This window comes from Sphaeramia orbicularis, chromosome 15 (genome assembly GCF_902148855.1).
Source record: "Sphaeramia orbicularis chromosome 15, fSphaOr1.1, whole genome shotgun sequence".
In the NCBI taxonomy this organism is placed as follows: Eukaryota; Metazoa; Chordata; class Actinopteri; order Kurtiformes; family Apogonidae; genus Sphaeramia; species Sphaeramia orbicularis.
The window spans coordinates 53621420-53634362 of NC_043971.1; the positions used below are offsets into that span (position 1 = coordinate 53621420).

The following is a 12943-nucleotide window of genomic DNA, read 5'->3' on the forward strand; positions in this document are numbered from 1 at the left end:
TGTGTTAGTGTGTTTAGGAGTGTGTTTAGGAGTGTGTTAGTGTGTTTAGGAGTGTGTTAGTGGGTTTAGGAGTGTGTTTAGGAGTGTGTTAGTGTGTTTAGGAGTGTGTTAGTGGGTTTAGGAGTGTGTTAGTGTGTTTAGGAGTGTGTTAGTGGGTTTAGGAGTGTGTTAGTGTGTTTAGGAGTGTGTTAGTGGGTTTAGGAGTGTGTTAGTGGGTTTAGGAGTGTGTTAGTGTGTTTAGGAGTGTGTTAGTGGGTTTAGGAGTGTGTTAGTGTGTTTAGGAGTGTGTTAGTGGGTTTAGGAGTGTGTTAGTGTGTTTAGGAGTGTGTTAGTGTGTTTAGGAGAGTGTTAGTGGGTTTAGGAGTGTGTTAGGAGTGTGTTAGTGTGTTTAGGAGTGTGTTAGTGTGTTTAGGAGTGTGTTAGTGTGTTTAGGAGTGTGTTAGTGGGTTTAGGAGTGTGTTGTAGTTCAGAAGAACAGCATCAAGTCCAAAGAAGGCAGCAGAAAGTCCAGTTTACACAGAGGAAGTGTAGATAAAGGGGCAACAGAGTCATTATAGGGAATATTAGAGCAATACTGGACAGCTGAAATGCTTTTACATAAATAGAAGTGATTCATAGTAGTATTAGTAATAATAATAATAATAATAATAATAATAATAATAATAACAATAATAATAATAAATTGTATTTATAAGCGGCTTTCAAGACACTCAAGGACAGTGTACAAAAAGATAAAACAGACAATCCATAAAATACAAAGAAATAAACAGATAAAAGAATAATTACTATATATAGGAATGAAGCTGTCAGATGGACAGTAGAACTTATGTGGGGTAGGCTATTCTGAAAAGGTGAGTTTGGATGAAAAGGTGATTAAACCTGTAGAGGAACATTAGAGCAGCTGTTTCATCCCACTCATAAAAGTGGATTTGTATTTGTATTTCTGTATTCTGTTGGTAAATGGTCTCACTCTGACCCCTCACCACTGGATCATTTACAGAGAAACAAAAGGCACTGTTTTATTTAAATCACTCATTCATTATGTGTATAAAAAATAAAAATCAGCTGTGGAGAATAAACCCCTGAACGCATCCGGGTTCCAGGTCCTCCCAGTCTCCTCAGAATAACCCCCCCACTCCGGATCGGACTGAACCGGCGGAGGGCCCGGAGGCGGCGGCGGTGGGGGGGGGGGGGCGGACGGACCGGGGACGGGCCGGGGCGGCGGTGGCTGTTCCCGGCAGATGAGTGAGCATGTCGGACCGGAGCGCCCCGGGCTGCCGGCTCCGGCTGGACTGGGTCTACGGGTACCGGGGCCACCAGTGCCGCAATAACCTGTTCTACACCGCGGGGAAGGAGCTGGTGTACTTTGTGGCCGGAGTGGGCGTGGTCTACAACACCCGCGAGCACAGCCAGAGGTTCTACCTGGGACACAACGATGACATCATCAGGTGAGACGCACACGCGCACGTTTGGGTCTGTACAGTGTCAGCGGACTGTGTGTTTATTAAAAGGCTTTAATTACAATTACACTGTACGTACAGGGTTTCAGTTGTATTCCATTACTATAAAATGTTCAGTATATTCCACTAATCTGTAGACATGGTTGAAAGTACAAAACAGTTTCAGATGAATGGATTTAAATCACTCAGTTTTAGTCCTGACCACACCTTTTTATCTGCGCATTGCATTGTGGGTATTGGGCACGTAGTTGAAAATATGTTGTTTTTCTGTGCAGGGGTTCAGCGGGGTTGTGCTGTTTGTGTTCATTTTAACTTAATGTGTGTATGACAATGTTTATTAGCCTTTTTACCTCCACCAGGAGGTGTTGTGATCACTGCTTTGTGCGTTTGTTTGTTTGTTTGTTAGACACTTTACGGGAAAACTAACCCACAGATAGGCATATATATATATATATATATATATATATATATATATATATATATATATATATATATGATGGGGTTGAGGGGAAAAGCATCAGATTGGTGGTAGTTGGGAGTGTTTGGAGTGAGCAGGTGTTTCCTCTCCATGTACTTTCAAAACCTGCTGTCCTGTATGTATGTATGTGTGTATATATATGTCTATATATGGCCGGAGGGACAGATGACATTATGAGGAAACCACAGCCAATAAAAGCAGATTTTTTCTCTGGGTTTTACAGTGAGAACTTGAATCTCAAGGCAACTGGACTCTTACTCATCTGATGCTTTGTCTCTTTTTCATTAAGGATGCTTTTTCAGAAACTCTTGCGGGCATTTTATCTCACCCACACAGTTTGATTTCTCCAAAGCTGAAATCTGAACAGAAACTGGTGCATGCTGTTCCAGAAAACAACTCCTTGGGGCTTGTGGCAATTATTATTTCTGTAATTTTGGATCTTGTTTTTATGCAGAATACTGGTTTTTAAATATTAACACAGCAGCTGACAGCTCTTTATTTTTCTACACTTCATCCATCTGCAGTCAGACAAATTCAGCCCTGTTAACAGAGCTAAACATGTCATACCTGTTACTGCAGAACTCTTACTTCGCTTTTCTTAGTTTGGATTTGCATGTTTGCAGCTGTTCTATATTTGGAGCGAGAATTTGTTTTCCCTGGTTTTGAATAAATGCATAGAAAGTAAATTAGTGTGATGCAGCACTGGGGATTTTCTCTGTTGATGAGAGCAAATTAGAGTGAGGAGTGGAGGAGGAACATGATTGAGTGAGGTCGCTCATTCATCCTCACGTCCACAAACACACCTGGTGCATTCACTAACACTCAACAGCATGTGAGTCATCACAGCAGCAGCCGTGTTTGGACAGTTTTTACAGCAGGTCAGTCAGCTGCAGCCTGTGTGTGTGTGTGTGTGTGTGTGTGTGTGTGTGTGTGTGTGTGTGTGTGTGTGTGTGTGTGTGTAGGTGTGTGTGTGTGTGTGTGTGTGGACATGGGTTTATCCATGTTCCTGCAGTCAGTGACTTCGAGGCTGTTGGCCTCTTCACAGGGACATACTGCACAGCCTGGTGATGTTAAACAGCACATTAGTTTAATTAGAGAGTCAAGAGTTGTTTGGAGGTTGGAGTGAGGTTCAGCCTCCTGGACATGAATGTATGCAGATGTAATACATCCTAATGGAAAAGCTGAAGGTACCTTCAGTTAGGTTACAACACTGAAACACACTAATGGAGCCAGTGCAACAATACGCCAACGTTGACGCCAGATTGGATCAGCAGAGGGTGCACTCTACTGACATGTGATTGGTTATTAAAACAGGTACATATAGGTGAACTCTCCCTCACCACAGTACTGATGAAGATCTGGAGTTGGTCCCTGAGTGTTTTCAGTGGCAGCTCACAGATACTAATGTGTGCTAATGCTAATGCTAATGCATAATGGGTAAAATGCAGGGGCCAAATTTTCCTATGAGGACATTAAAGTGAGTTAACCTTTGACTTTTCATCATACTAAGTAGCTGTTATTGGTTCTGTGTATGTTTGTTGTTGAAATGCTTGGAGAGTGCTAATGCTTATTAGCATAGCTCTGCTCCATGACACAGGTTTGTGCATAATTGCTTTCAGACAGGTGATGAGACTGTGTACATGATATATTTAATTTCTGATAACTCACCGCATTTTGTCAGATATAACCTGGATGTCCTATTGTCTGAAGACCTGTTAGTCAGATAAGGGTTAGGGTTAGATTTATAAACTATTCTAGACTAATTTTCTGACTAATGGGCCTTCTAATAATAAGGTGGGCACCAAGCATTTCACCTTTTCTTATAAATACCTTGTAAATAGTCACTGACAAAGGGTGTCTGATAAATGTAGTGAAATAAAACATTTTCCTTTGAAATATATTGGTAGAAAAAAGTCAGGTTTGACTCATTCATGTGTGGTTATATGAGTGTTTATTCTGATACAATCAGAGTACTACAACAGAACAACTCCATACATCTATAAAACAGAGCTGTCACCAACGGCCATGTTAGGTGTCAGTGTTGCATAAATGGAAGCGGAACAACTGAGGCTCAAGTACTTAGGCTCCAAATTGAAGCCAATTATGAAGTATTTGAGAGTTGAAATAGCACCGACTCCTGTGGGTTTACACTGGATGTCTCTCAAAAACGATAAATCTGTCTCTTTTTTTTTTTCCAGGACTCATTCTTGTCTCATTGATTTTTATTTGGACCATCTAATAAATGATCTGGTCCATCTGTAAATTTTTGCTCCAGTAATTAGCTCCTAAGTTACATAGAAGGCTCTGATGTCTGCTGTATCTGTTTTCTTTTGACGTCTGAGATTGACAGATCTCTCATCTGCCACGTTGGACTTCCAGAGCTTCTGTTAATTGAATAAAACACATTTTTTGATGACAGCACCACTGTAGTTGTAGTTAACCGGTTCCACTAATAAGACTGTACAATTTCATTGAGATCCTAAGAATTTCATTGCATAGTTAAGAATTTCATTGCATAGTATAACTACCTGTTTCTGCTGTGCATATGACAATAAAACTCTTGAATCTTGAATCAATGACTTCATTACACAGTGTTGGCCTTTAGCATCACAGATACCTCTCATCCCTCCCACTTTCCCAGCACCATCAATTTTGTCCAAATTTGGTCACTTCCAGCTACAAAAGCAAATATGATGACAGCCAAATCACAAACTGCTGGAATCAAAATGACAGTGTGGAAACCAAGGGGTGACATCACAGTTCATCTGTTCACTGACTATTAGTGGTGGCTGGTGAAATAATATTTTGGTGGCGCAGTATCCAAGTCAGTTTTCAGCTGCACTTTAACTAGGGATGGGAATCGATAAGAATTTAACAATTCCAATTCTGTTATTGATTTTGCTTATCGATCCGATTCCTTATCGATTCTCATTGGGTGAAGGAATAAAAGAGTACAGGTGTTTGCATTAACTGTCTTTTATATTTCCATCTCTGCACAGAAAATAGAACATATACCGTATGAACAAATAATAAGAACAGATGATGCCAGGCCTGGTTCGGGGGGCTACAGTGACAGTGAAACTCCAGACTCTTTACTAATTCCTCTGTTGCTGCATTTCCACTACATGGAACCGGGTCGACTCTGCTCGTCTCCTGTTGTTGAGCACCTCATTTCCTTTCCTCTACCTTCAGAAACTTGTATTTGAGGGGGTACGACGTTTGTTGCCTGCACCAGAACCGGAACTGAGCCCGGATGACGGCCTGGTGTTCACTCTGCCCCTAGATTCACAAGCACCGCTGAGTAGAGAATCAAATGAATCCCAGGCTGTGGACAAATGTTTGAACAGACTGGAGGGATTCCACCCTTTAGAAGAACTGGAAGCTTTGACAGTGTTCAACTGGACCTGGTGTGGTCTGTTTGGACCTGGTGTGGTCTGTTTAGACCGTTTCTGCCTCAACACCATGTTATCTACGTTCTGACCAAAACAATGCAGCGTACTTGTGATGTCATCGCGCATGTGCAACAAAGGCGGAATCGATAAGCAGAATCGTTAAGCAGGCAGGCAAATGATTCCATGGAATTGAGCTACTGGGATCCGGTTCTGGATTCCCATCCCTAACTATAACCACATATCAACACTAGGACACATGTACATGCACCACTATTTGAAAATGTTAATTTAAATTAAAATAAAAATACACAGTATGTGCTTTCAGTCGTGTATTTTTTATATGTAAATTTCACCGTCTATCCTTCAAACATGCAAATATTTCTATGTCTCTATTCTTAAAGTGAAACATGTTCCTGTCAAGTGTCTTTTCCATTCATAATATGGACAGTGCATTTAGACCAGGGGTGAAGGTAGTGCAGGTAGATCACATGGCATAAAAAAAAAAAAGAAAATCAACATAAGGGCTAAAACAATTCAGCAATACTACTGACACCAGGAGTCAATCCTCTGACCCCCTGCATCAGAGCCAGTTGTGTGAACCACCGAGCTATTCAACCTCTTAGTTTTGGGGCAGTCGTATTATTTAAGGACGTATTTCTGAGGAAGGTCTTGATTCTTTTCGGAATGTGACATTTACTCCTGGGGGTGGGGCTTGGGTGCAATTTTTTGCACCCCGAGGCTCTCCTGTCTCCTATATTGGAGAGGGTCTACTGCGTAAGCGGCATTTATAACACGAGTGTATTATGGTAAAGCAGAGCCTTGGGTGCAGATTTTTGCCCCAAACAGGAAACACGTGACTCGACTGCTCACTGAAGAGCTGAAAACATTTTTGAACTACACATGAATGCAGATTATACACCTTACTTACGGGCTGTATTATGAATAGCTCATTTATTTAAATATTAATGTTTTTGTGATATTATTTTATGTGATTCCTGTCGTCTTCTTCTTCAAGTGAGACAGGTGGGGTGGTGCCCTAGCGCCCTCAACTGACGAGCCGCTGCTGCTAATTATGTCCAATCTGTGGTGTCAGGCTGTAGGAGAAGATGATATCCCCTCCTTTGCCATCAGCCATGATTAGCATCTGCCTTTAACCTCCTGAGACTGAGGACATGTCAGCAAAGTACCAGCTTTTTTTGTTTTTTATTAAATCAGTGCCTATATTGGAAACATAATGATGCAACCATTTTTTCAGATGCAGTTTTTAAAATTTTTATGGAATGTCCTTTGTGGTGGACAATTTTCTTTTTTTTTTGCATAAAGTTGTGAAATTCTTGTCCACAAATGTGAACAGAAAACCCATAGCTGGGTCTGAGGAGGTTAAGTCTCTACAGTGTCATGAAGCAGTAGAAAAAAGCAGACATAAGCATTTGCCTTCTTCAGGATGAACAATGCCTGTGTCTCCAAACATTGTTGAGTTTGGTTTTGTATTGTCTCTTTTGTTGCTAAGCAGGATATCTTGTTCTATTTAAAGCTAAATATTCCTTTAAAAACACAGTAATTATCTCGTCTGCCATGGCCTTTTATCTGTTTGTTTGTTAACTCTGATCACAAGTAATGTGCTAAAATCCTTTAATAACAGACAGAGGCAGGAGTAGACTAGCAAGTCCATGTTCTGCTGGTAAAAAGTATGGTTCTTGTTGTAGTTGTGGCTTCAAAGAGAACTTTTTGGGCTCATATTCTAATTGCCTTGCACACATAACATCAACACCTACTCATTATGATTACTGTAAATGCTAACATTACAAGTTGCACAAGTGATATACAGTCTGTTTTTTAGTCTTATTTTTAAAAGTCTACAGTCAATTACAGTCAGTCACTTGTGTGGACCGAGTTCACAAAGGTCAAATCTCCACAGTGCAAATCAGTAAGAGTAAGGTTAGAATTAGTTTAAGTCCCACAGATGAATGTCAGCCAACGATAAAGTGTGTATTTTACAATAATTGAAAAGCTGAATGCCGCCTCAGTCACTATTTTTTAGGGATGCACTGATCCGATACCAGTATCAGGCATCGGCTCCGACACTCAGTGAGTGTACTCGTATTTGCACTTGTAAAAGTAATCCAATACAAATGCACCGATACCACTTACAGCTGTGTGCCATTCCCAGTTCAGTGCAGCAGGTACGAGGAGGAGGAATAATGTGTGTGAGTGTGAAGAGTGTGGAGACTGAACCAAATAAATGATGGTGATAAAAGTAAGGCTGACTGACAGTACCGTTCAGACACAGACAGATACAGACGCAGCCTTCTGTCCGTCCTCTGCGTACATCCCATCTGTTTTCCAGGTGATGGAGGATGAGTACCCAGACAGAGAATACCAGCAGAACGGTGGAGGTAGAGGATCTGTTCAAAGAGCCACTGTGGGAGTTAGAGAAAAACTACTGACACATTTAGGACAACTACCCAGGGCTGGACCGGGAGTACGGAGCGGTGCAGAGCGCCACGAGCAGAAGTGAAAACCAAACTTATCACTCATTTCTCTTTTCTCTTCCTGCTGAAGCTAAACTTTTAAACCTTACCAGAGAAAACGCTGCAACATTAGTATCACATTAGTGTTTCCTCTGTCATCTCCATGTTTGTTATTACTGACTTTCTTCTTCTCATTAAACTTTCCTCTTCTTCGTGGTATTTGTCCAGTATGGTTAATTCAGAGCGGTGCCCCCTGGTGGATTAATTGACAAACACTCATTCCAACACATTAAATGTCAGTAGCAGCACTTTGTTCCAGTCAGACTAATGACAACAACAATAAAGCACATTTACAAAAGGAACTAACAACTGGAATGGGATTATTAAGGACTCGTATCGGTACTCGGTATCGGCAAGTACTCAAATGTAAGTACTCGTACTCAGTCTGGAAAAAAGTGGTATCCCTACTATTTTTGTTTGTGCTAAATTGTCCCTCATGTCAGACCGCAGGTTTATTAGCAAGATGAGGTGATGCCACAAGTAATTGTAGTGCGTGTAGTTTTAAAAATAATTCAGTACAGATCCTGGTTATATTTAGATTCAGAAACAAGAGAGAGAATAGAACAGGATGTGCTGGAGTGCCATGACAGCACAACACTGGGAAATATCAAATTAATCTGCAGCTATATTTATACACCACCTTCAAGACAAGTATCATTTGATGTGTTGCAAAATGGAGTTATAATTGCATGTAGTTATAAAACTATGCACATTTGACAAATAAATCTGAGTGAAATAAAAGGGCGTGGCCTACATACATATATGAGGAGTATTTGAATATAAGGTGAACTGATGTGTGATGAATGGTTTGTGAGTTATTTGATAAAAAAAAAAAAAGCAACACATTCACTGTCATTAAGGCATGTCATTAAGCATATTTTTTTAACAAAAAAAAAGTGAAATTTACCTGCCTCCAACTTTGGAGCATATATCATTAAAAATGTGTTACCAGGCCATTATTTGTCCAAAGTACATCAAATCTGAAACTGTGGCCTTCTCACCTTAAATGGAGATGGTTGGGGATGAATATGGCAGAATACCAAAGAGACCAGTGTCCACGTTGAACTGAAGGGAAATACTAGATCCTTTTTTTAATATTTGTTATGGAAGTTTCTTGCCTCATCCCTAACAAGGATATTTTTCACCCTAACCTGGTAGTTATGTGCTAAATGGAAACTTAGCCATAAATGTATTACAGTCTAAAAGCATCAAATAGTGCAGCAACAAACAACACCAAATTAAACATTAAACTCCTAATGCAGTGTTTTTCAGCCTTGGGGTCAGGACCCCACATGGGGTCACCTGGAATTCAAATGGGGTCACCTTAAATTTCTAGTAATTGATAAAACAAACAAACAAACAAACAAACAAAAAAAGTCACTTATAAAAAATATATGGTGAGTTGACAGAGACAATCCCAATCTGTAAAAGACATGACAAACTGTGAGTGTGAAACTGCAGCACTGTGGTTCTGTTTCTGTGTCAAATGTTCATTGTGGTCAGTTTCAGATGCTGCAGTTCTTTCATAATTCATAGTTTCAGTTCTTGTTTGTTCAGTATTAATTGTCCTCCTTGTAAATCACAGCTGGACTGACTGGACAGATCCTGACCAAGGAAAATCCAATTCTCTCTTTGTGCAGTAATCTACACCTGGATTTACTGCCTCTGTCCACAATAATAGACATTATATAGACTAAATGTCCTCTAAATTTAACGTTTATTTGCAACATCAAAAATAAATTAATTTTAGCAAAAAAATAGTCTCCATTTTGAATGTCTGGGGTTGCCAGAAATTTGTGATGTTAAAATGGGGTCACGAACCAAAAAAGGTTGAAAACCACTGTCCCAATGTGAACTTCAAGTTTCGTGTCCTATTAATTTTTTTTTTTTTACATTTGTGGTACTTTCTGATGTAAATGTGGCTTTAATCTGCTGATGTAAAACTCATGTATTCTGCTCAAAGTCTTAAAGCAGAACATTGTCACAATAAGTCGGACCCAGTGGGACATTTGGTTTCCTTACCCCTAACCAGTTTTACCTGCAAAAGACAAAAAAGAACCTGAAAAAAAAAAGAAACCATTTTCCAAAACTGTTGCTGCTTGGATCCCATATAAGTCAAGACTAAAACACACAAAAACACTATGAACGGAACCAACAACATAAATACTGGCCTTGAAATAGACCTGGTAGGTCTGCTCTAAGCCTTTTTTATTATGACCTTATAATAACAACAGGTTGTACCTTCTGAACCACAGAATTAGACATAATGTTTGTCTGAGACTGTCTATACTCTGTCTATATGTGACCACTACAGTGCTCCAGCTGACTGTCTTTAAAACATGTACATGTTTCTAAGTGATAATGTCGTACAGTAACAGAGGAAGAGCTGGATTAGCTGCTGCTGGAAACATCAGTGCCACCAGTCCAGGCTGATGCATTCGGCTTTTTATCGTCGCTGGCACCACAGTCACTGCTGTTACTGTGGAAATCTGCCAACTGCAAATGAATGGAGGCCAGTTCTGGTCTCTGCTTAACAAGAACATATCCTCCCATATTTCCCACCAATACTCTTGACAAATGGTTAAGAATTAAACCCTGCGATTCCTCCACTGGGTTAAGTCTATGTTTACAAGGTCTGAATTTGATGGCATTATATAAATATAACGGTCTCTCATAGAAGAATCGATTTAAAACAACAAACACCAAACCCTTTAAAACCAGATTAAAACCATGATTCTTAAGGCTACACAGGTCATCTGTGTCAGCACAGCCAAAGAAAAGCAACTTTTTGGACTGATATTTGAAGTTGTTCAGACCATATAAGTAGGTTTGGATTGAAGGGGTGAAGTTATCGTCTGCTGCAGTGTCTCTTATTCTCCACCCACAAATCAGAGCTGATCTGACAAATCTGCAGATGACTGAGGTAGTAATTCCATTTGCATTTTAATCACTTAGAACACAGATCAGGGCTGACGTACACCAGGACTGACCGCAGAGGAAAAATACCAGACCAATTATCAGAAAACCTGAGAGGAGGTTTAGGCTCAGACAGGAGTTACTCCAATGAATTGAAATAGGAAAAAAAAAAGTTTTCTGTTGCTGAGCTGAAATGATAAATTGGCTTAAACTGATTAAAAAACATATTCTATTACAATTTGGCTGAATCGAAGCTTTGTTTCCTTAATTTCGCTGCTGAACTTTAGTTCCACTGTTGTGTTTCACACGGACACATATTGTGACGCACATGACGCCAGGATCGACACAAACCACATGGAGCATAGGTCAGAAGAGACGAGGACAAAAAGGCAGAAAATGTCTATATGTTCACTTTTCTACTTTGGAACCATCTTTTACTCCGTTAAACTCTGAAGCTTTAACACAAACATTTCAAATATTTGTCTTTATTTTTGTCTGTTAGTTGTATGTTAGTTCCATGTTCAGTTGTTAATCAGTTGGATCCAAATGTGCACATATTGTTTGTAGATGTCACTGGACTTGTTTGTTGTTATTTATGCATATTTTTTGGCAATGTCTACTGCCACAGTACTGCGGCACAAAATATCGGTTTGTCTATTACCACAGAGCCAATCAAATGTTAGCATTTGTACTAGAGCCAGTCATGGACACTGTTCCATGAACTCATTCTCCTCTTGTTGCCACAGTACTGTGGTCATGTATGGAGTACAATTCAGTGCATTCTTTTGTGCATTTTGCTTCCACAGTACTGTGGCAACTGATGGAAGAAACGACAAATTAGTGATAGTAAATAGTACAGAATAGGAATTATGGTTGTAAATGCTCTATATGTTGTTTTATGGTGTTCTTTGCTCTGTGCGGTCAGTGAGATTGAGGCTGGAGAAGGTGGGCGGAGCTACATGTTAGGTGCAGCAGTGTGTCATGTGACTTCTCAGTCCTGTGTCACTTGTGTATTGAGTGCTGCGGTCCGAATTCTGCACTCTCAACAATGTCCAAGTGACTGATTTATATCAATGTCAGATTTTAGCTATGAGCACCCTTGACACCCCCCCCAATTTGAAAATCTGCAGAAAAAAACAAACAAAAACATGCTACTTTTGCCAAGAATCGAACCCAAGGCTTCTGCATTGCACTCCAATACGTTACCTACTGAACTAAATCTGTTGTTTTTATCTCTGACCTATTTACTATCTGATTGCCTTGGTACTGCTGTAACACGTTAGCAGTGTAGACATGATATAACGAGGGCACTGATTGGCTCTGTGGTAACAGACAAACCCATATTTCATGGCACAGTACTGTGTCACTAGCCACTTTGATATTTTTTTTTAATACTTTTGTTATTGTTGTTATTTCTATGTAGAAACTATATCTTTAATTTATTTATTTTTTCTTTTTTATTTCAGGAAATTTGTAATCAAATAATTTATTAAATTGATTTGTGTTCATTAATTGATTACACATTTCAACTCTAGTCATAAGATAATAATGACACTGTTCTATCATCATCTGTCTTTATAGATGTCCACATGTTTGTCTAAGTCTTAGATGAACCTTAAATAACTTTATGTGATTAGTCTGAATGCATTTTAACTCTGTAAATAAACCTAAGCATGGCTCAGAGGCCAAAGACGGGATATTTCTGCAAAATCTGTCCAGATGAAATTATTTGGTCTGAAAGTCTGGAACAAAAAAGGCAAATGTGGAAACACCTTAACGTCCTGAGACCCTGGAAAGTAAAAATATTGGCTATTTTACATAAAATAATGGCCTTGATTGGAAAGAGCATAATGCAACCGTTGTTTTCAGTGTATATACTAATATAACCCATAGACCTGCAGTCATTTGGAAATCAACCCCCTGCATCTGTGCTTCATGCAGGCGTTCACACAGGATCAGCCAAGAGTTTTTTTTAATGTGGTTATTGTTTTTTTCTTTTTTTAAACACACACATAAAACAAAATAATAACACAAAACACAAGCTGGGAGTGGTCAAAATAAATAAATAAATAAATACAATTATATATACTACTGTGTTCCAAAATTACTAATATCTCCCAAAATATTGGTTCTATCAACTTGCCGAGACATTTAATGTGGAGATGG

General features: G+C 39.5%; 1 protein-coding gene across 1 annotated transcript in view; it reads left to right on the top strand.

Moving 5' to 3' along the window:
* Positions 1-1202: 1202 nt before the first annotated feature.
* LOC115433967 (echinoderm microtubule-associated protein-like 6) overlaps positions 1203-12943 on the top strand; it is a 160420-nt gene continuing 148679 nt past the window's right edge. Inside the window, 1 exon segment of the mRNA XM_030155570.1 lies at positions 1203-1448. Within this exon segment, the coding sequence (XP_030011430.1) occupies positions 1252-1448 (197 nt within the window). The 5' untranslated portion in view covers positions 1203-1251.